This window comes from Hylaeus volcanicus, chromosome 4 (genome assembly GCF_026283585.1).
Source record: "Hylaeus volcanicus isolate JK05 chromosome 4, UHH_iyHylVolc1.0_haploid, whole genome shotgun sequence".
In the NCBI taxonomy this organism is placed as follows: Eukaryota; Metazoa; Arthropoda; class Insecta; order Hymenoptera; family Colletidae; genus Hylaeus; species Hylaeus volcanicus.
In genome coordinates, this window is record NC_071979.1 from 15167147 (window position 1) to 15190212 (window position 23066).

The 23066-nt window shown below is 39.7% G+C and overlaps 2 protein-coding genes across 4 annotated transcripts in view; one reads left to right on the forward strand and one right to left on the reverse strand.

Moving 5' to 3' along the window:
• The window catches only part of LOC128874595 (heat shock protein Hsp-12.2), a 31905-nt gene extending 15648 nt beyond the window's left edge, over positions 1–16257 (forward strand). For all 3 annotated transcript variants that reach the window (XM_054119453.1, XM_054119454.1, XM_054119456.1), the window contains 2 exons: positions 524–710; positions 14720–16257. In XM_054119453.1, coding sequence (XP_053975428.1) covers positions 524–710; positions 14720–14914 — 382 coding nt within the window. In that variant the 3' untranslated portion in view covers positions 14915–16257. The remainder of the gene's footprint in view (positions 1–523; positions 711–14719) is intronic.
• Positions 15713–20474, reverse strand: LOC128874594 (nischarin). Its single transcript, XM_054119452.1, has 3 exons — positions 20047–20474; positions 19512–19824; positions 15713–19420 (listed from the first exon to the last, which is right to left on the reverse strand). The coding sequence occupies exons 1-3, from the start codon at positions 20172–20174 to the stop codon at positions 18455–18457; spliced, it is 1407 nt and encodes a 468-aa protein (XP_053975427.1). The 5' UTR covers positions 20175–20474; the 3' UTR covers positions 15713–18454.
• Positions 20475–23066: the final 2592 nt, after the last annotated feature.

Sequence of the window (23066 nt, forward strand, 5' to 3'; positions counted from 1 at the left end):
CAAGACACCGCATCAAAAGCGCTCCATAAAAGGTAATGGGTATACACGTTGTTCACGTTGTTCGCCGACAGCAATTAACCCCTAGCGACGCTTGGTTTGCCGCTTCGTTTCCGCGAGCAAACGTCCAATGAAACCATAACACGGCACGCTAGCATTTCAGCTAACAACACACCGCACCGGTAGAGTTGATCCGTTAAGTAGATGCGCACGACTTTAGCCTTCCATCCGTGACCAGTTTCTCTCCATGTTGTGCTCCCTCTTCGTTGCATCATCACCAGTAGGTAAGGCCTCTCTCGAACCATGCACCCAGGTCAACCGTAGGCGAAACGAGTCTTTGTCGAGACACGGGCTTCTTTTGGCATTTGTGCTGTTCCCGATCACGCGCAAGCCACCGTCGTCGATGCACACTCGTATTTGTTCTATTTTTTTTTTTTCGTTCATCGTTCAAGTCGCACTTGTCCCGAGAAATCCACGCGATCGTGGGGTTGTTCGCTAATCGACGGTTGCTTGTTGTACCTTTCAGTACGACCACCCAGAGCACCCAGAACAGCAGTTCTCTGAGCCCTCAACACGAGTCCACCTGGCTGGATGGCCTCAACAGCCCCCTCATCCAGGACGAAGGCGACAACAAGAAGCTCAAGCTGCGATTCGACGTCTCCCAGTACACCCCCGATGAGATCGTGGTCAAGACTGTGGACAACAAACTTCTGGTGAGCTCTCCATACCATACTTGTTTTCCTTGATATATTCGGGACATATTAGCAAGTCTTTCCGTTTGAAAGATGCAACTATAGACGGTTAAAAAAAAATCTGTTCTTAGTATGTAGATGATATTACAGTCATCATGTTAACCCTTACAGACCTGAATTATTGTTTTCTCGTACTAATGTAATTTAATTTTTAGAGTTAACTTGGACTAAAATTAGTATGCAAAAAATAAACAAAAAATCCTAATAGTGTAGTTGTCGAGGAAAACTGGTCTTTCTTTATATGCACAAATAAGGACATTTGCCTTAAACGAAGTGTCGGGAATTTTTTAATTTTGTGTCCTCAATTGTAGACACCAAGTCTGGAAGGGTTAATCAAGCTTTGAATACTAATTTTAAAGTCAACAACGTACTCCTGAAACTTGTGAACCAGTACTCTAGCCATTCGTGTTCGGGAGTTAATATAGCAAGGGGAATTATGATCGTATTTAATGCCATACAAATTTTTCGTGGCTTAAATTAAATGGTCCGTTTTCGTTCTACGTTCGCTGAATTTTCAACGCCCCGAGAAGTCGAACAGCTTCGTCGACTGCTAATTTATTGGAAGAATTCGCGGCACCGTGTGTTATTTCCGTGCGTGAGAAATGGTTGCCAAGAACGATATTCTCCACGTCAAAGGAGACGTTTCCATCGAACGTTGTACGCACGCGAACGCGTCATGTAACTGGGTCGAATGATAAATGAGCAATTCACAATAATTGAAAGTTTCATGATTTTTATTTTCTACAACGTTCATTTGAATTTATACTTTAAAAGGAATTTTCGAAAACAATGTATACTTCTTCGCGTAATTGAGTCGAAAGATAATCGAGTCGTTCGCAATAATTCAAAATTTCATGATTTTTATTATCTATAATATTTAGTCGAATTCATAACTTAAAAGGAATTTTGGAAAATAAGGCGCACTTTGTTACATTTCTCTACTTTTCGTTTCGTGGATCGACTTGGCTTGCGAACGGGCTCGATTAGCCTGCGACTTTGTTGTCGTGCAAATGTGACAAATATGAAATTATTGTGCTTGACTCATCGCGCGTATATTTCGCTCTCATTCGTTGCACAACTTGGCAATGCGCGAATCTAGTCCACCTTTTTACGCAATCGGCGCCGGGACTCTCGTTAACGTCCCATCCTCGCTTTCGTCTCACCTTTGCTCGATTGTCGTGTTTATTCGTTCCTGTTCAGGGTCAGAAATCAATTTTTCTTTAAAAAGGAAGCACGTGAGATCGTATCGAGTGCAATAAGTTTGTCACTGTTACCCTACACCACAGAAGATCTAAAGACCACTAAACTATGCTCTTCTATCCTTAGAGACACTATTGACATTCTCTGAAACTCCACTCTCTTACGTTGCAAAGATCATTATTCTCTCATAATCCTTTCAATTCGTTAGTGCAAGGATAAATACATTAACCCTTTGCACTCCCAATTATATTTCAATTTCGTCATCAGTAGCTTCCAACGCTTTTAAGTGTTTTATTTGAAATTTACTTTAACTAAAAAATAAGTCAATTTAAATAAATAAAGGAAGAAACACATTCACTTAAATACCAGTTTTATTCTCACTTTTGTTGTATTTTGTTATTTTCGAGTGTATGATATCACTTGAAACAATTTTCTTCGCTATTGATTTGGACATGAAAGAATGTCGAGTGAGACTCGACAAAGGAGCCCCTGAGATAAAAACTGGTGTCGAGCCACACTCGACATAGGAGTGCGAAGGGTTAATAATAACACCGTGATGCAAAATATCTCGGTTATGTCGTGCCACCAACGAACAGGAAGTGGCTCCGAACTTTCTGCCGGTTTCCGGGCACTCGGAGCACTTTGCGAACGATGTGGAACATTCTAATTGCTCTTGTTACGTCACTTCCCGGCAGGAAGTCAGCTCCACCGGCCGAAGCGGTGTAACTCGGTGCAATTTTCGTTACTTAAGTGTTGCGCGTCTTCGTAATTAAGCGCGCTGTAAGTTGCACCGCTGCGATCCCGTCTTACCAACCACCCAAGGAACACTGTTAGATTGAATTCAGCTCCTGGACCAAGCAAATACCAAAAACAGTGTTCTCCTTAAGGAGATGCAATTTCTAGGCTACTGAAAAGTATGTGGACGGTTAGTCGTTGATCTAGAAGGGAGAAAATTCGCGCAGAAAGTCGAGACCAGAATTTTCTCCGAGTCGCGGGTTCAAGTTACTTCTCTGGCTGGTGTTCCCGTCGACCCGTCGACGAAAATAACCCACGCCAAAAATAAGTTCATGGCGCTCGTCATACCGCGACGGTTTAGAATAATGTTCGGCCATTGTGAAGCTCATACGTGACAACTAGGAATGCTGATGAGATCCCTCATGGCTTTCCTCACCTTTTCTCGTTTTGCGAGCATGTCACTCAGCATTGTAAACTTTTGTCTCTTCTGATGCTGGTGTCAAATGGTTAATTGTGGTAACTATTAATATAATTATTAATATTACTGGGGTCTCAGGACCTCTGAGCATTCGCCACTGTGTTCTTTATCCCTCTGTTAATCCTCTAAGGTGGCTATGACTTCCAGTTTTCCACGCTCACTTCATGGAGAAACTCAACTTTGTGAACTTTTGTCTCTTCTGATACTGGTGAAATCGTAAATTTAGGCAATTATTAGTATAATTATTAACATTATTGAGGTGTCTCAGGACCTCTGAGCATTCGCCACTGTGTTTTTTACCCCTCTGTTATTCCTCTAAGATGGCTATGATTTCCAGTTTTCCACGCTCCCTCATGTAGAAACTCCCTCATTGTCAATAATTTCTTCCTAATTGTTCCCTTTTTTTTCCTACAGAGTTTTGGACCACCTAGATTGATCCCATTTCTTCTACCTTTCAAATTCCAATGTTCTCTTAATTGCATCCTTCCTGTTATGTTCCTGTGGTGGCAAAGATCTCTATAACCGAGAATGTGAACACAGAACGCATGCAAAAGCAGGAAAACTAGTTCCGAAGCTTCCAACGACGGAGTTACAAAAATCGAGCACCACCGTTATGACAAACTCAAAGGGTCGTTGCACTGCGATAGTCTCTGCCAGTCTAACGGAGGAAAGATCAAAGCAGCTGAGGATCCTTTACACCCACGAACAGAGACTGCTTTATTCCGATTTCCTCGCTAAACGAGACCTGTCTACCTCTGATAAACCCCGACCCTGCTGCTTTTTTTACCGCTGGAATTCTGAAACAATGTTGCTGGCCACCATCGCTATGGGCGTCGGCACGATTAAGAGATTCTTCGTTTTTCATCGATGTAGCGCATACAGCTCGGTCATGTTAATTTACTTGTTTCTTTATGTTTTCTCTTCGGCGTGAAAACGTTGTTCGTTATGCATCCATCAACAGTTGTAACGAAAATGAAGACTAGAACCAGTTCTATATTTAGGAAGACTCGCGTTTCCTGACAACATTTCTTGAACGCTATCAATCGAACGTCATCGGGAACTCGCCGCTAGTTTTTCAACTGCACGGGTAACTAATAAAAGAGTCTGTGGTTGGTGATCAATGATCCGTAATATGAGAATTGGTACTTAAATAGATTATAACCGCAAGGCAGACTGATCGGAATCAGCGTGTCATCCGAGCCTCTGATAAAGATAGGCGATTCCATCTAGATTTACCTGGAGATTCTGCTTGGACAAGATCCAGTAGCGTAAAGTTGTTATTGACATAAAATCATTCTTATTCGAGGAACTACATCAACAGGTCGTCTGCATGTCCATCTCGTTACTTTTTGCACTCGAAACCACTTTGTTACAGAATGTGCTATGAAGAATCATGTTGTATTAAATAATGTAGCATAAAAAGCATGTAATTTATTGTAATGTTACTTCGATTTATTTGTTCGTGCTACTTGAATAGAAACCTCCAAGAAAGTGTACGTCTTTGACGATTTTTTACTCCAGATAATTTATCTTGTCTGATCTTTACCAAAGTTCTCTGGACTTTCGACGTCTCCTCAAAGAGGACATCCGAGTGCAAAGGGATAAGAGAGACAAGTGTGGGTAGGATTCATGAATTTTGATCGGGTTGTAAAAATAAATACCGTCTCAAATGTTGATCATATAGTTTCCAATAGTATAAGAACAAAATTTTACCTTCATAAATATTTTCATGAGTATGTTTGGTACTCAAAATGTTCTAAATGCGTCAAGGTATTCGACAAACGAGGCAGCAAACACCTGTAGCCGCCTAACAGTCATAAGTCCATAGATCAAGCACGCGTTATCGACGACCATTAAAACTCGATCGTGCCTTCAGGGCGACCCGGTTGCCCCAAACAGGCAAATGGATGAATATTTCGCAATCCGTGCCCTCGAAGTGGCTGGTTTGAATAAAACCGCTCGAGATACCGGTCCTCGTTCCTATTTATCCTGCGAGCACTTTATCGGACGACCATGACGTCAACGGACCCGTGGCTAACTCGGACAATGAGCGAAGATAGCGTTTTTCGCTCTGTCTGCTGCTCATCCTTCGGAACGCGTCCTTGAAGGAACCCTTTAAGGACCGTCGATATTACCAGCGTGAGCGTACGACCTGAATTCTCCGAGGACCTTGACCACGATCCAAGCGCACGCGGACAACCTGTTTCAGGCGGTTGTTCTTTTAAATTCCGTTCGCGGAGGACCAGTTAAGGAAGATCGAGCCGTTTCAACGCGGCTACCAAAAAAGAAGCATCGTTGTTAGGGCTTTGGGATCTACTTCCCCAGGATAAAGAGGAATTGCGTCATTTTGTTCGATGGACATACATGAGACCTGTTAGTGTAATTCCACGAACAAGAATGAATTTACGACAATAATAACGTTACGCTCCTAGATTTTGTTCAATCAGAATCGTAGCATTTTTATTTCAGAATGCAAGGATCAATATACGCAATTTCCGCGCGGTGGAAATTTTTGGAGGGCTCGAACGGTTTCGAAACCACGATCACGAGCCGAGTATCGGTCCGCAGGAACGCGGACCACTCTGACTCAGAAACTAAATATAACCATTAAGTTTTCACGTTCCCACCACCGCGTCTTTCCGCGGACGCTCATAAAACAGACTCGTCGAATACGTTCGAGCTTTCGAAAGTCAATTAAAGCGTCGGCGTAACGCGAGACTCCTTTCCAGACCGTCTAATGGCGCACTCTCCTTGACCGAAAAAGGAAAGCGCCCGCGACGCGACGTGTTTTCATAACAGCCTCATCCGCGACCCAAACTTTAACACCAAACACGGGAACGACGAAAGTCCAGCTCACGAAAAATGTTCGCTTGTTTTCTCTCTGGCGCTTATCCTTCGCGCGAAGGTCTTCTCTATAATTCTCGCCTATTAACATACACGTTGTAGCGCGGTTCTTCATTGGTGTCAAGTATTTGTCATTCAGACTTTATTTGTTCTTTAGAATATGGATTGAGATACTCCAGAAGGATAGGTCTGATAGGAAAACACAATCGAGAATTGGAAAATAGAAAAATGATTGAAATTGTAGATTGTGTACCAGAAGCTGATGGTGGAGGGTTAAAATAACTGTAAGGATAGTTATTAATTTGTTAACTCTGAAATAGTATGATTTATGTACCACAGTAATGGTAGTAATGGATAACACGTGAGATCCTTGAGGTGCTTGTTGAGACTCAACTTCTTCTTGAAGTCCTTGAAGTAGTTTTGAGGAAGAGGTAAACAACTCGAGTCAGATATGTTCAGAATTTAGAAATTCAAAATTTATTTATTCTCAAGAATATAGATAAAGTTCCTTCAAAGGAATAGGGGTGATAATTAAACACAGTCGATGATTGGAACACATAAAAATGTTTGAAATTGTAGGAGGCATAGCAGAAACCATTGGTGGTGGTTAGAATAACTGTAACAACACTTATTAATTTATTGACATATTAATTTTGGAATAGTATGATTTATTTAGCACACTAATGGTCGCAATGGATAACATGTGAGATCATTGACGTTTAACTTCTTCTTGAGGTGGTTTCGGGGGGAGAGTTAGAAAACTAAGGTCAAAAATGTTCTCAGTCTCCCTACATGCTGTTCGAGCCAGTTTACACGCCAACAAAAACAAATTAACAGAGTTTTGTAATGGTTACCCACTTAAGAAGGTTAAGAACCAACGATCTAGGCTAAGGACGGAAAACACCAGCTCCCAGCCGGAAGCTTTCATCGGTGTAAAGGCCGCTAGGCTGGTTAACGCCTTTGAATTCGATGATCGGGTGTCGTTAGGAGCCGGTTCCACGGTTTTGCGTAATCCTCGCGAGCCGGTAAGACGACACCCAGGTGGAAAGCTTAGATCCTAGTCAGAGTTGAGTTACCAACAGCAGCGTGTTAGAGCTCGTCCATTCGTGGCTCCCTTCGCCCTGCCATTTCCCTCCGTTCCCCTCTGTCTAGGGTTACCTGTGGCGCTCCGGTTGCTTGCTTGCTCGTTCGCTTGCTTGCTTTTGGTCTTTTACGGGCAAGCCCCGATCGATATCGCGAGCACGCCACGAAGGAGACCTGCACGTTTCCTCAACCCCACCACAGACCTGTGCCACGAATGGAACGAAACTCTTATCTGAGAACAAAGTTGCGGATAACGAGTGAAAGATAAACGATCCGTTGATCCTTGATCGAACATTCGAATCTAATTTATGGACGAATATATTTCGCAATGAATAAGTACTCTTTTTCTTCTTAATACACAAAGTGTGTTCATTTCATTAAAAAAAAATATATATATATATATATGTATGTCTTTTCGTACCTAATAGTGTTAGATAAGGATTAAATATAGTGATTATTTTAGGAGGTCATTCATCCAATTTTAATATCTGGGGAAATAGATCTATGAAAATAAGTTGAAAGAAAGGAAATAAGAAAGAAGAGTTCCGAAATAGTAAATAAAATTATTCCAAATTTTATTAATTTATAAACACATAAAATATGTCATCCTTGGTATGTTCTTTCACGAATTACTTTTCGTTATCATTGATACAAGTGGTTAAAATAAATGAATTTATAAAAATTATATAGTTAGTATTTAATATAAATCAATTTAATATACTAATTAATATACTTATGAGACAATCACTATATTTAATTCTCAACAATGTTCGCTACAGGTAAAGAGTTTACAATTCCAGCGACAAGTTAAGTCTAAAGTTACCTGTCTTACTGAATAAATGCGAATAATTAATTACTACGTAATGCTTTCACGTATCGTTTATTCAATAATTTACTCATTTATTTCAATAAAATCTTGCTCATCCGCTACAGACGGTCCTCGCTATAGGAATCCTGCCCTCTTATTCGACGTATCGATTTGCACGGATGCTACACGCAGGGGGAACAAAAGATACTGCCGTTGTTGGTGCTCTCGAGACTCCGTAACTGTCTAGAACGACTCCAATACGAAGGGTTGACCCTCGCGCGATGGAGGGCACGTCTCGCTGTTCTCTTGGGGTAGATGGAGCAGATTTAACGCGTTTACACAGTTTCCCTCTAAAAAAAAAATTGTTTTGGCCACCGTAAAAATCGCTGCGCTCGTAAAGAAATCCTAAAAAAGGTCCACGATAACACAGACACTTTGATTATATAGAAGGAGTCCACGATTCAGTCTCGCGGACCAAGTAAGAAAACGGAGCCGCGTTGATTCAATGAAGAATGTGCGAAACGGAGACAGAAATAATTAATCTCCAGACTACGGGATTATTTTAATGCTCTCTTTCCGCGCGAACTCGTTAATCGCTGTCGAGGCTCTGAGTGGCCGCTTTCGCCAGACGCTCGGGTTCCCACAAGCGGTGCGTGATGTTCTCCTCGCGGAGGGAGGTGTTTGCAACCGCATTATCGCGGCAATAAGTTCCATGTAGACGCTTGTATCCTGCCTTTCCAGACATTACGCACGCATCTTATGCCTTTTTCTTCGTGCCTTGGCGACCGTAACGCAATCTTCGCGAAGATGAGACGAAAAAGTGTCCCCGACATATACGGACCGCATCAGACGCGTTTCTCTGGCTTTGTCGTCGCGCAGAAACCGCGATTCGTCGGTTGTTTCAGCTGTGCTACGAATTAGCTATGCTGGCTGCAACGACATGTAAAAAGGAACCTTTTGCAAAAATTCTGGTTTTATTTCCAACGAAGGAGAATAGGAAGAATACGAAGACAGAAGAACATGACTGCTCCTCGTATAGAGCGGTGGAATTATATGTATACGACACTCGTACAGTTCAAATATTGCGTTTCGAGTACTTTACAATAGTTCATAAGCAACAATTCAATTCACTATTAATTTTGATTGTGAAATGTTTCATTAAGATTCTATGCTTTGATTGGCTCACCCACCATAAGATTTTGTTTGAATATTACGAATGTTGACGTTGATACGAGTTCATTTACCTACAATAGAAACTCATTTACTGATAATACAATGCCTGAGAATGGAATTTAAACTCGAGAGGTTAAATAGTTAATTTAGAGAAGTAATGGAAGAGTTAACTTTTAATTGACAAGTGTTTTGTTCTACTGTTTGAAGTCTGGTGTCTACTTTAGGTGGGTCTCCTTTACGTCGTGAAAAAATGCAGGTGCAGGATATGTTTGACCGCACCCAGCTTGGCGACACAAGCGCGAAAAGCATGGCACAGAAGCTGGCTCGTGTCGACGGTGACTCGAGCAAGGGTGGGCGAGGCCGATCGCGCTAATTGCGTTACGCAAACGACGCTAATGAGCCGCGTTTCGGCGTCCTCGAGGCGTCGTCGACGCGACGAAGGCTCCACCGTCGCGGTGCTCTCGTTCTTGGACCAGTTCGACGGATCTGTCCGCGCTCTTATCCGCTTGCCAACGAACCAAATAACCTGGCCTTAACCTTGCTAGGAATCGCGGAACATCCACGAATCGAATGCTCCAACCGTTATGCAACGCAATCGAGTGTCATTGATCCGAAAAAGGCGTCGCGAAATCGACTCACGCGCTTCTCAGAGTTCCAAAAAAGAATCACTTCACGATACCATGCCATAAGCTATGCTATATAGCGCTTTCCGACAGAAAATTAATAGTTCTTGTTGTACACTCAATACAAAGCTTTAGTAAATGGCGAGGAAAGGTTTTGTAGGTTTAGAAAACAAAATATGTTGTCAGGATTTAAATGAATATAATATTGGTAGCTGATAGATATACAGTCAGTCCCATAAATATTCGTACCCTCTATGTCTATTAAAGAAGTTTGTCTAAATTAAATAATAGATTCGATGTTTTCAAATAAATGTTTCATTATAAATATGTACATGGATAAACTTTACACTTATATACAGGGTGTCCCAAAAATGTTGTAACACTTTGAAAGGGGTGGTTCGGGAGGTGATTTGAAACAACTTTTTCCTTAGCGAAAATGTTGTCCGAGGCTTCGTTGAGGAGATATTAACGGAAAACGTCGACCAATCAGAGCGCGCGGATACCGGTGGAGCGGGCGCGGTAGCGAAGGCTACGAGCTAAGCGGCCGCGCTTGTACGCGAACAAGTGACTCAACGTGCATCGAAGGCCATTGACGCGGCCCCTTAGCTCGTAGCCTTCGCTACCGCGGCCGCTCCAACGGTATCCGCGCGCTCTGATTGGTCAGTGTTTTCCGTTAATATCTCCTCAACGAAGCCTCGGACAACATTTTCGCTAAGGAAAAAGTTGTTTCAAATCACCTCCCCAACCAACCCTTTCAAGGTGTTACAACATTTTTGGGACACCCTGTATAATGAAAAATTTATTTGAAAACATCAAACCTATTATTTAATTTAAACAAATTCCTTCAATAAACACAGTGGGTACGAATATTTATGGGACTGGCTGTACGTACAAAGGACGGTCCATTTTTAATTTGCATGCGCACTATAGTATACAAAACAATGCAGTAGAACAAGTAAAACGTTATCGTACCTTTAATGTGGCAAATTCGATTTTCGCCGAACACTGGAAAAGGGACAACCTAAGATAGATTATCATGTAACGTCGATAAATCTGCCTGGAAAACACTGTTAATTGTCCCTGTAATAACAAAACCTTTTTATTTCTTGGGTAGAGCCACTTTCAGTTGCGGCACGCGAGTTATGCTGAGTAATTATAAGGTAGACATGGGAATTGCTAGAGCGAATGCCAAGCGGTCGTTGGTACAAACTCTTCAGGAATTACAGGGACGCACGGCCTATGCATGCAGTACAATTAGAAACAAGCCGGAAGGGTTCGAGTACGTGCGACAGTCATTGACGTATCGACACCTAGCGTGTGTGGCTGCGTGCCCAATCGAAGGCCACTTGGAACACCTTCAAGAATTGCATTCATGCATTTTGTTGCGACGACCGAAAAATGAAGCATTTTTATAAATTTTTCTTCAAAGTCCATAAAGTAAAGAAGGTTTTCAATGTTTTTTCTTATACTGATAATACTATTCAGAAGGAGTACAAAAATAGTTTTGTTTGAACTTTATATAATTTTTTTATTGATTTATATCAAGGGAGAAGCTACCTTGGACGCGTGAAAATTATAGCTATATTATTTTCGAAATTAATTGACTTAATAGACATTTTACTTAATCTGCTGGGATTGGAATTTCTCGCGGTCGATTCGTAAAATCGGACAGCACCTAGGCTGGCTTAGGCGACCAGACGTATTAAAAATAGATATTGCATCACCTAGTCGGCTAGCGTCGAGTAGCCATTCGATGGCATGCAAATAGTGTGTAGCGGCAGGTAGTTTCTTACGGGATTTCGTATAAACTGAATCTGATTATCGGGGGAGTTACGTCACAACGATGCAAAGTGCCTGATCGCTGACTGGTGTCATCGACGTATTTAGACACCAACTTGTCTCGAGCATCGACTACGAAGCATCTTTGTGCCTCTAGCGGTAACGGAAGTTGCAGCTTCGTATACTCGATTAACATGATGGTCGTCACGTCACCCAGAAAAGGGTGACAGCACTTCTCACGAAGGAACTAAATAAATGAATTCTGAAGTCGAGGTGTTAATGAAAACAAATCTGTACAGGATTCGTGAATTTGGCGAGGTTAGAAAATGAAATACAAATTAAATGCAAATGTTAAATTATCTTCGATAGTCTCGAGACCAATACTTTGTTGGCCCGTTTGCCAGGATGACGAAACGTTGGCCGGTGGGATGAGGTCGTCGCTGTTGCGAACGTTTGCCAATAATACAGTTGTAACAGGTGGGAGGGCTAATTTCAACGATAATGCAGTTTCAAAACGATATGTGCGCGTCTGGAGATAATTGGAATCAGTTTTTGATCACAATACTTCGAAAACATATTTAAAACAAAAGTTATACGGATATATTTTTTTCGAGGACCACTTTTTTCAAACCATTTTTCTCCTTTTCTTTAGGAATTCTTTTCTGATAAACAATAGAAGTTGTTCCTATATGTTATTCGACAAAATATGCTTCACTTTCACCGAGGAAGTGAAAAATAATTTTCATAGAGAATTTCCAATTTTGATTTCCACTTTCAAATTCTTGAAAATAATCTTCATTTCATTTTAAAAAAATTACGTTCTCACGTTAGAGAATAACTTTCTGGATATTTTTTTGTAGAGCTCCATTAGATTTATAACGAAAAACAGATTTAATCCAAAGTACTCATTATTGAAAAAGCTACTAATATTTGTAAACTAGGCAATTTGTAACGTATCTTTTCACCAAAAGGAACTAAAGAATAGACTTCCAATCTGTGTATCAATTGTTGAACTTCCCTCGTCGGTAGTTTCAGGCCTCGAGGCGGCTGACTAGTGTGTCTGAATAGGTACGGTCCGTTACTCCTTCTGAGGCTGATCTTATTCTACTGAGCGACGTTATTGCTTCTAAGCTAAACTCAAAGGTTGCAGTAGAGTGGGAAGATTAGATGAAGCAACAAACAACTAGGATGTGTCATGAAGCGTCACAATTTTCGGATATCGATCCAGTATAGGGGGTGAACATAGTCGAATCCGTGGCGTCCTACAGTCGCCGTCTTCTTGATGTTATTATTTTCATTCTTCTTTACTGCCGTCTCAAACCCGACTGATAGCAGTTCCACGCAATGAAACTCGTAAAACATTGTCGTGTTCCGACTTTATCGCTGGCTCCCATAACCTACTTTCCTAGATAGAATGTTTGCGTCACTTTACGAGACACGCGCGCTCTTCTCGTTCTCACCCCTTTGCGCTCACCCCTTAGTTCCGGGCAGATATAAAGGGTGATCCATCGAAATCGTACAGCGTTTGTTGGTCATTGATATAACAAAACATATTCGTTAATTTACTGAACACTTCCTATTTTTACAGCTTCTTTGTAATATTTTATTATGTCCAGAAATTAATTCTGTGCCTTTGTATTTATAACTCTAATTTAAGTAAAAATATTTACTCGACAATTGTTACGTTATAACAAAATGACGAATAAATATTTCTATTTAGACTAAACTTATAAATTATTGAATATAAAAACTCAAAATTTATTCTTATACCAAATAAATATCGAGAACATTAAGATGGTTTGTTTCCAGCGAGCCACCCTGTACACTTTCGTAGAATTGGATAATACATGCACGTTGGAATTGCATCTCCGTGTTTCCGTCGAAAGGGACGAGTTACCCACTTTAGTAATTTTCTCTGGAAGCAGAGTAGCATTTGTAGAAAAACATATAAAAGTTAGAATGACTCAGCTGTCTTCAATAGAGAATTAGGTCAACCCGAATTACCTACTTCAAATACATCCTTCGTCGTGTAATGATTTTTATTTTTCTCATCGCGATATGCGACAACATAATAACAGAGAAAGTTATCAAGTTAGACGAACAATAGTTTATGTCTATGTTACGTGTCCTATCTTATTTTATCTTCAAATTTGTATCGTGTACAACTCTGATGCAATAAACGCATGTTATTATTATGGTAATTATTTATTTTAAGAGGAGACGTCAGCGTTGCGGCTCAATATTTTATCGCGAAGATAGACTGTGACTTTACTGCAATATTTACAATACTTTGCGACTTATCAATGTCCATAAATATCCGTGACTCGGACATTCGTCGGTAGGCGAAATATGTAATCACTGTTTTTTTGAAATGAAATCGCGTTACCAGAAGCAACCCCTGTTATCGGTCTGCTTGACCAGCGTCGATCGACTTTCAACGCTAGGCTCGCGTGATCGTAGAAACAGGTCTGTCCCGGCTGATTTATTAATACGAACACTTAATCGAAGCGACGACCTAAATTCGCGGCCTTGTCTTGGCATGAAAATTGGTAAATTTCCCTGGAAAACTCGGTATCGACTAGGCTAATATTAGACGTTTAGACGTACAGACTGAATCGAAAATTGTGGTGGGGGGTTGGTAATTGGAATAATTAACGACGTGACACGTTATTTCTTTTGTATGGACATTTTTTTTGAGCTTTAAACCTGACTTTTTTTAAAGAAAAAACAAATTACTTTTCAATAGACAGTGGATGAAAAATGACATATTTATTTGAAACAAAAATTGTTATTCACAATAATTTATGCAAATTACAAAATATACATTTTTGTGAACATACTGAACCAACAGTTCAAAGAAATGTGAAACTCATGTAATTTATAAATTTGTATATTCAAGTATTGAAAATGAAGAAAGTACACTTGTATATCGAAATAAACTTAAGAATATGCAACAGCATAGGCAAACGTCCTCTTATTATCGCATTTTAGACTGATTGTGCATTACAATGTACAACAAATTGTTGGAATTTAGTACTTTAGTATGTACAGTAATACCTAGAAGAGTCATTAATAGTCTTGAACCTATCGATTATTTAAAACAAAAATTTGAAAATTCCGCTAGAATGTTCACCAGGTCTGAAGGGATTAAGTCTGTGTAAATTATTGCGAATAACGAATAAAAAAATAAACAGAATCTTCGATCGAAAGAATAATATTTCTAAGACCTATTTTTTGTCTTTTCCAGGTCCATGCAAAGCACGAGGAGAAGACGGAGAGCAAATCGGTGTACAGGGAGTACAATCGCGAGTTCCTGCTGCCAAAAGGAACCAACCCCGAGAGCATCAAGTCCTCGCTGAGCAAGGATGGCGTCTTGACAGTCGAGGCTCCGCTTCCAGCGATCGGCCAGGGCGAGAAACTCATCCCGATCGCGCAGCAATAAAATTACTAATTTACCTGGAGACGAACGCACAAGAACGATCCACGAAATCTCCCTCAGAGATTCCAGCATTCTCGTGCGTTCGTCAGATCGCTCCTTCCTGTCCCTGCCGCCAATTCCTGTTGTATGTCCACAATTTTCTTCTCTTTTCTTTCAACGATTTCTTGTTTATTTTTCTTCCAAATCCATAAGTCATTTCTTCATCTACGATTTTCAATTGCCGTTAATGTTCTTCCCCCCAATTTCCTGTCCGAAACGAAACGGAGGTTCCATCGAACGGAGCTGGACAGAGATTGGCAAAGATTTCGAGTAACCAATGATAAATAAACGTTCATCTATTACTCGTTGAGTAAAAGCAAAAATTATTGATAAAGGTGTTGCCTATCTCTGGAATCCTGAAAGGATTTGTCGGCCATTTTGTGCTCCTCTTCGAAGATCGAATCGGGCAGCTTTTTTTACGGTCAAATATTTATGCTGGGAGATAAATCGTGACACGAAGGATAATCAAATTTCGAGTAAAAGAGATCGTTTATTCGAAGGACGAAAATAAAATGAAATGTAGGGATATGTAGGACGTCGCGGGAACGTGTTCGACATCCACGAGACATACCGCCTAATTTTGTATAAAACTTTAACCTATAGGTGTTTGATATACGCAGTGTTTCTTTATTTTCGACCAGCTTTGTCGCTTTGACAGTTCTTCGAGGTACACGTGTTTTCATGGTTGTCAATCGATGGAACCCTCGACCAGCAGAGAATCAAATTACGAAACGGTATGAATACCGTGCTGTTGCGAGTCTGTGGTCGACATAAAATAAACAAATGAATAAATAAATAAATAAATGTGATCGTTAAGGTCTAAACGATGCCTGTGCGTCGTGTAAGTGTAGAGAAACGGTGTTTGATAAATTATTTTTCCTTTTGGTACGACCAGCTTTTACGACGCTTTGATACTTCCTTTTTAGAAGTAACACAAACATTTTTTCCGAAACACGCATTGCCTTTGAAAGTGTATCTTTAGATGTCGTTTCGCGAGAGACGCCAAGAGAAGAAAACAAAAACGCACAGAAAACAACACATCGCGTAATTGTGCACAAAAAATTCTATGGAACGATTTAAACCACGAACGGAAGGCGATCTTCTGTAAACGATAACTTATGTATGTGTTAGTTTTTAGGTGTACTACATTAAAAGACTATAACACGAGAATGCTTAGGCTATGTAAGCATTGTAACGATTATTATTATTATTTATGAATATTTTACTATTATCGAAGATATACGTATAATGTTTAAAAGGTAATGCGAGCAATGTGGAAGTTTAAATAAAAATAAACTTTGAAAGTACTGCCTCCTTTCTCTGTTTACTTTCCATGTGTGTTTCATCCTAACACGGTAAGAAATTTCTTTCACACAATGCATTGCGAGTCGAAACACGATCGATTGGTCGCTCAAGTTTGCCCAAGGCCTGTCCCCTGCCATAATTGAATTTACACACGTTTAGTGCCTTTGAAACTGAGAGGAATTATGCAATTACATGTGAGCTACATCGACACGAACAAAATTTATAAAGATTTTGAAAAGAAATAAAAATATTTCATCGTGTCGACGTAGCAAAACAATGTAATGTTATTCATTAACTTCGTTTCAACTAATTTTACTCGTAAGCTCCGTTTACACCCAACTTCATCTTCTCATGAAACGTATTGGCTACAGTTCTTTTGTTTCGTTTCTCTTTCTTCTCGTGTTACTATTATTTCCTTTAAAGTTCGCATGAAAGAAGCAGAGATATCTGACTAAGAAAACGAACATCTGTCGAAGAAGACTGGAAAAGAATATACGAGAGTGAAACAGAAAGGAAAATAGGTATCATTAGCAATTCCAAGAAACGAACGAAGGCTGGCACAACCGTGGTACCATTCTACGAGATCAAAGCCGACCGCTTTTGCATCTAAAGCAGCGGTTCTCACAATTTTAGAGAGCCATTTTGCAAAATGGTTCCACCAATTTATTTACGTAAAAATACTTCTGGTATTTATGTGTAAATATTTATACCAATGGTTAATTGTTTTGACGAGATAAATCGAGTGGTAACGAACTTAATTTGAACGCTAGTCTCGAACACTAGGAATTAATATAGCATTTGTATGTCACGGTCAATTGTAGCTAATTTTAATCTAATCGTAAGCTCAGACTCGGAACTCAATTTTGTCTGGTATTTAACTGCACTTTGCAAATTAATATATAGAAGTTTGTTCATAGATTATCACAGTTTATTGATTCATGATTGTTTATTAACAAAATATTCTATCATCTTATATACACATATAGTTCGCGTTAAACCATTATAAAATCGATATACTAAACATGATTACTCTTTTTCAAACAAAGATTCATTCATCGTTTCAAAGATTTATACAATAAACAACACATACTAGCAATCGTTACTCGACAGATTGCATTCAATAAAAATTTCCAGTAACCGTGTTGCTCCACATATTTTTATTGAGTCGTTGAGAAACATCAAGACTTGCCTGTATTAATTTAATTTAATTTAATCGTATGGGATACGTGTTTGTAAATTCACGATAATAAATAAATATCATTTAACACAGTGGTTCTCAACATAAAACTTGGGTCCGAGGTTCTGTCTCGATTTCTAAACGGAAAATTGCTGATTTAATCAGAAATTTGAGGATCACTGTAATTGCACGATCGAGAACGGTGTCTTTTAGAATCGTAAATAAATATATTCAACCGATCCAATTATTCCACTTTACAATTACTCCAAGTATAAAAAATACACGATAGTAACACGTAATATACGATTTGAAAGCAATTATGTACACAGAAAAATCGTAGAAATTTGTTCTTTTCATAGAGATAGGTGGCACGATATCCTCGAACGGAGAAAATGATCATTTTCCCAACTTCTATGGATGTGTTAAATTCTAATATCTGGATCCAGTTACATAAATGCAACGGACAAAATCTAAGGCTTAAACTACTTGCTTAATGTTTTGGTATGTGTTACACTGATTGAATATCGTTCTGGCAAAAGGTGGTAAAAAGTACGGACGCGTTTGATCGGCAATAAATATACTATAAAAAGATTATAGACGAGATGAGTGCCAATTTTCGACGTTTGAATAGGACTTCAGTTTCACGCGTGAACGAATCTCCTCGAATGTATTTGCTTCATTTGTGTCTTGGGCGTAATGTTGCGTCGAGACTTATTCTGTCTTACGGAGTTTTATTTTCATATGAACGTGAAAAACATACCGAGTGAACGTTATAACTTGGCCATCTTAATTTTTTCGAAAAATTGATCTGAATAATTTTAATTAGTCGAAAAATATCGGAAACTGTTTGCCCTTTATAGATAACTGTTGCCCCCTTGATTCATTGTGAATTCTAAAATACTCGTAAGACGCGGTTAAGAAGGTTCTACCTTCGAGTGAACTTCGAAACGATTAAAAAAATTAATATCAAAGTGTTCTTCGCACGGAAAGTCTACTCTTCGGAAACTAAACATCGTGCGTCTTTATATGCTCGGAATTTCTGCAGAGAACAATGGCGCATCCGATGCAGTGAACGTAGGTGATTTGCCCTCTCTCGCTATACGCAGGGCTTGATGAACAGATACAGTGTCCAGTTCTTTTTGGTTAGGTTTCTCATTGTCTAGGCAGATATCCGCTGCCCTTTTACCGAAAGGTTCCAACACTTTCACTCTATAATCAACGATCGTCGACACAGGGTTGCCAGTCAATCTTAAGTTCTCCAAACATGGCAAGTGCCCAATGTTTTTCACTTCCTCGATCTTCTCGATGCGATTGCAGCTGACGTCGAGTCCCTCCAACGAGTAAAGTTTCGAGAAACTCGACAACGACGTCAACTTGTTCTGAGACAGGTCGATGTAAACGATATAACCTAATCTCGTGTGCAGATCGTCCGGTAGGGTTGTGAAGTTGTTCGACGCCAAGTACAACTGGGACAACCTTGGTAACAAAGTGACGTTCGATATCTCCGAGAGAAGATTGTTGTTCAACGTCAAACACTCTATGTGTGGAAGGAGTTTGATGGCGATATCTATAGTTTCTATTCGATTGTCGCTAAGGTCTAGGTGGGTTACTTTCATCCAGACGTGGGAGTCGTTCGCGTTATCGATAATTTTGTGCACCTCCTCGCACATCGCCAACTCGACGATGTTCCTCAACTTTGTGTTGTTCACCGTTAAATATTTTACCGTGTCTCGAAGAGTACCCATCTGGTAGATCTTATCCACTGGATATTGATTGATAGTTAGATCTTCTACGTTCTTAAAGCTCGACAATTCGATGGAAAGCGTCGACGAGTAAATATTGCTAGTTTTATAGGAGTCCGGGCTGCCTTCGATCGTGAGACCGGTTAAATGGGAATTGAAGTCTAGAACGTGACTGAAATCGTATTTTTTATCGACGACTTCCAAGGGTGGACAGGGGTGCTTCAATCTCTCGCTGATCGCGTACAACTAAAACATGAATTTCATAGATGTTGAGAATACAGGAAATGTATAGCCTTGAAGGATAAATACTCGTAATTAGCTTTAATTTTGTAATTACCTGCACTGGATTATACGTATAGCATTTGGACTTTAGCAACAAGCTGCTGCCCTCTGTGAAAAATTCTAAAGCAAGGCTTTGCAATAAAAAAAATATATCATATATATGCAAATCCAGAAACACAGCCAATTCCCTAGGCATTGCTTTCTTCAGGTAATTATAGACAGCATTCAGGTAGACTTCTAAGCTCTGTCTGCGTTTCTCTACAAAAGCTTCACACTTGTTGCCAATAAGCTTCTTTGGTGGCAATATATCCTTCTCTACACAGTGCTCTAAAACAAGCTTCTCATGGAGCTCCACAAAATCATTGTATCTGTAACAACAAAATGAAACAAAGTTACTCCTATTACTTCTGACGATAAAGCCCCAAATACCTTAAAGTTCAAAAGGAAAATATGATCTTAACAACGTAACTCCATAAAACTAATGATGTAGTAAACACAGAGATGTATAGTAGAAATGGAACAAGATTGTTAATACAAATTGGTACAATCAAATGTCACCCTTTATGAAAGATATAAGTAGAAGAACTTACCTATGCTTCACAGTCCACTTGATGGAGGCAATCCTAACCTCAATGCAGTAATAAGTGACGCCTTCAACGGTGTCTGTTGAGAGTATTTTGATGTGCACATTTTCTTGATTCAACAGAAGACACGCCATTCTCTTGGTTCTGGTTTCGATGATAGTCGGCTTGGTACGTGGCAAGAGCTGTCACAATTGTTGATTGGGCCGAAAGGTTATCCAGGATCGAGGCGAGAGCTGACAATACCAAATGTTTCACATCAGAAGGAGGGACGACTGGTATCCATAGGGTGCATCCTACTCTGCTGATTTCAATTATATCGCCACGGCTGTTCCATTGGTCCTCCTCTCGGAATGCAACGCGAATTCATGTTCAAAACGTACATCTTTGACAGAAAGACTAAAGCGTATAACGTGCCGCCATCTTGCGACCAAATGGAGGATTGAAATTCAGTATGATTCATTGGAACTGATGGTGGTACACAGACAGCGATTCTTTCTAAACTTTTGGAAAGAAACACTTTAAAAAGAATGCTTGCCTATTTAACATTAGCCTCATTAGGATGTACGTACGTATTTTAATAATTCTGCAGGGGCTGCAGCTATGTTTTATTACAATACGGGTTTAGCAATTCTGAGGTACCCAGCTACAGGTGGGCTTCTGTCAAAAATGGAGTCCCTAATGGACGAATTATGCATAGAAGTATCTAACAATAAGCAATTGCAGATGCAAATGCGATGTATAGCAAGAATTAAATGAATGTAAAGAAGGATCAAATGCACGACAGGTACATCATGTGTTATAGTCAAAGTGTATGTTAATGCTTTGAACATATTTAATGAAGAGATCTGTCAGCCATGTATGAATAACGTAGGATTAAACGTGATAACAAGCGATATAGAAATAACAAAAGCAAGTTATAATTTGACTTCACAAACAAGTTGAATTTCTGAGGCTATCTCAAGTTCAGTGGATTCATACTTGTTCAGTTTAATCGCTATCTGAGTTTACAAAAAATACACTCAGCTTAAAATTTCCAAATCAGCAGTTTTTTCTCGATAAGCTATCAAATTATTTTCATTTCTTTTTTCGGTATTACACTTTAAAATGGTATTGCCATTGCATTATGAAATATTAAATTATTTATTTCCTTCCCACACAAACAGTAATTCACTGTAGCATTAATCAAAGAGTGAATAACGGCAATATTAAAACTCAAAACAAATATTTGTCATGCTAAACTCGTCTTATTCTTAGTACATAATTTATTTTCATGTATTTCAATATCACGCGTGTATGGCCACGATAAACACAAACTTTTCAATCATAGAAGTAGCTAATATCGTCACATTGTTACACCTAATTTGTTATTTCGTATGTAAAATTAGTCACTAATAGTTGACGTTTCTGATACCGTATCATTAACTGAATAGTCGTTTGTTTCTACCCGTGTAACATGCACGGTCCTGTTTTACAACTGGTTTGCAAAGTCAGGTTTAACGTATGCTAATTCATAATTGAATTTATATACATTCGCAGATTTAAAGGATCGCCCTCTTTCCTCGTAGTGGCAGGTCATGCTGCTATCAAATGGACGAACGCGTCCATTCACGACGTTCTCATTGGCGACAACCTGTTGCTGCAGTGGCGTAATCAGAATTTAGAATTTTGTAAAAAGCAAACGATCACTCATCAATAATCAAAATAGCTCTGTAACTACTCGTATAATCAAACACTACAATACATACAGCTGAAATGCACAGATATATTAGGTGTGGAAATTAATTCTGTGAATAGGTACATTTATACATTTATAATTCTAGTTTAAATAAAAATATTCAAGTTAAAGTACCAATCTTCTGAGCTACCTAATCTTCATTGCAATGGATTTGAATACGGTTATATAACTCGTATCATCTCCATTGAATTTGTATCTATTAACTCATTCAATTCTATTTCAGACCCACGTGGCTTTGTTTACATACTTACAATAAAGCTATTTAAAATGACAGAAACGGTGGGGTCGCGTGTACGCCACTGCAGATCGGTGAATGTCGCAATTGAAACACAGATGGTGACTAAGTATTCGTGAGTTATTTTAAAGTTAATTTTCTTCGACTTTGAACCAATTTCAAGCACAAATCGAATAAAACAATTGGAAAAGACAGGGGACTTCCCTGTTGGTAGGATATTGGCTCGTTTACGCCACTGCAGATCGGTGGATGTTCCAATAGAAACACAGATGGTGACTAAGTATTCGTGAGTTATTTTAAAGTTAATTTTCTTCGACTTTGAACCAATTTCAAGCACAAATCGAATAAAACGATTGGAAAAGACAGGGGATTTCCTTGTTGGTAGGATATCGGATCGTTTACGCCACTGCAGATAGGACTTCTTTTAAAGTTAATTTTCTTCGAATTCGAAGCAATTTCGGACACAAATCGAATAAAACGATTGGAAGAGACGGGAGACTTCCTTGTTGGTAGGATATCAACGCGTTTACGCCACTGCAATCGGTGGATGCTGCGTCAGGAGCAATGGCGGCACTGGCTTACCTGGCCAGTACCTATCCTCCCTCCCCTCCTGTTCGTGCCGTGGTCACGTTCCTTAGGGCAACCCGACGAACCTGTTGCCCGTTCTCATCCAGTGTCGTGTCGCTTTCACGGCGGTCGTGCGCGGTTCATCGCGGCTGTTCCGCTTCGAAATCCGACCATTGCATTCAATTCGTTTATGAAATCCCCTATGAATCCATCTTGGACCTCGTGGACCGCGTCGAACGCCATTTTTCATACAAAGTAGTTTTCATCTTTCCATCAGGTCCACGCGATTTCACCTAACACCACGAACCGTTCGGTGGTCATGTACGTTGATTTGTGAGCGTCGCGAGTGAGATTATCTGGGAGTTACGTTCTCGTTTAGCCACTCGTAATCGGTACATCGGATCGTTTCTCTTCTGCAATGGAGCGAGGTGTTTCGTGTAAACTTTGGATAAATTCTTTCGCTTCGTCGTGCTCCGAAAACTCAATGTT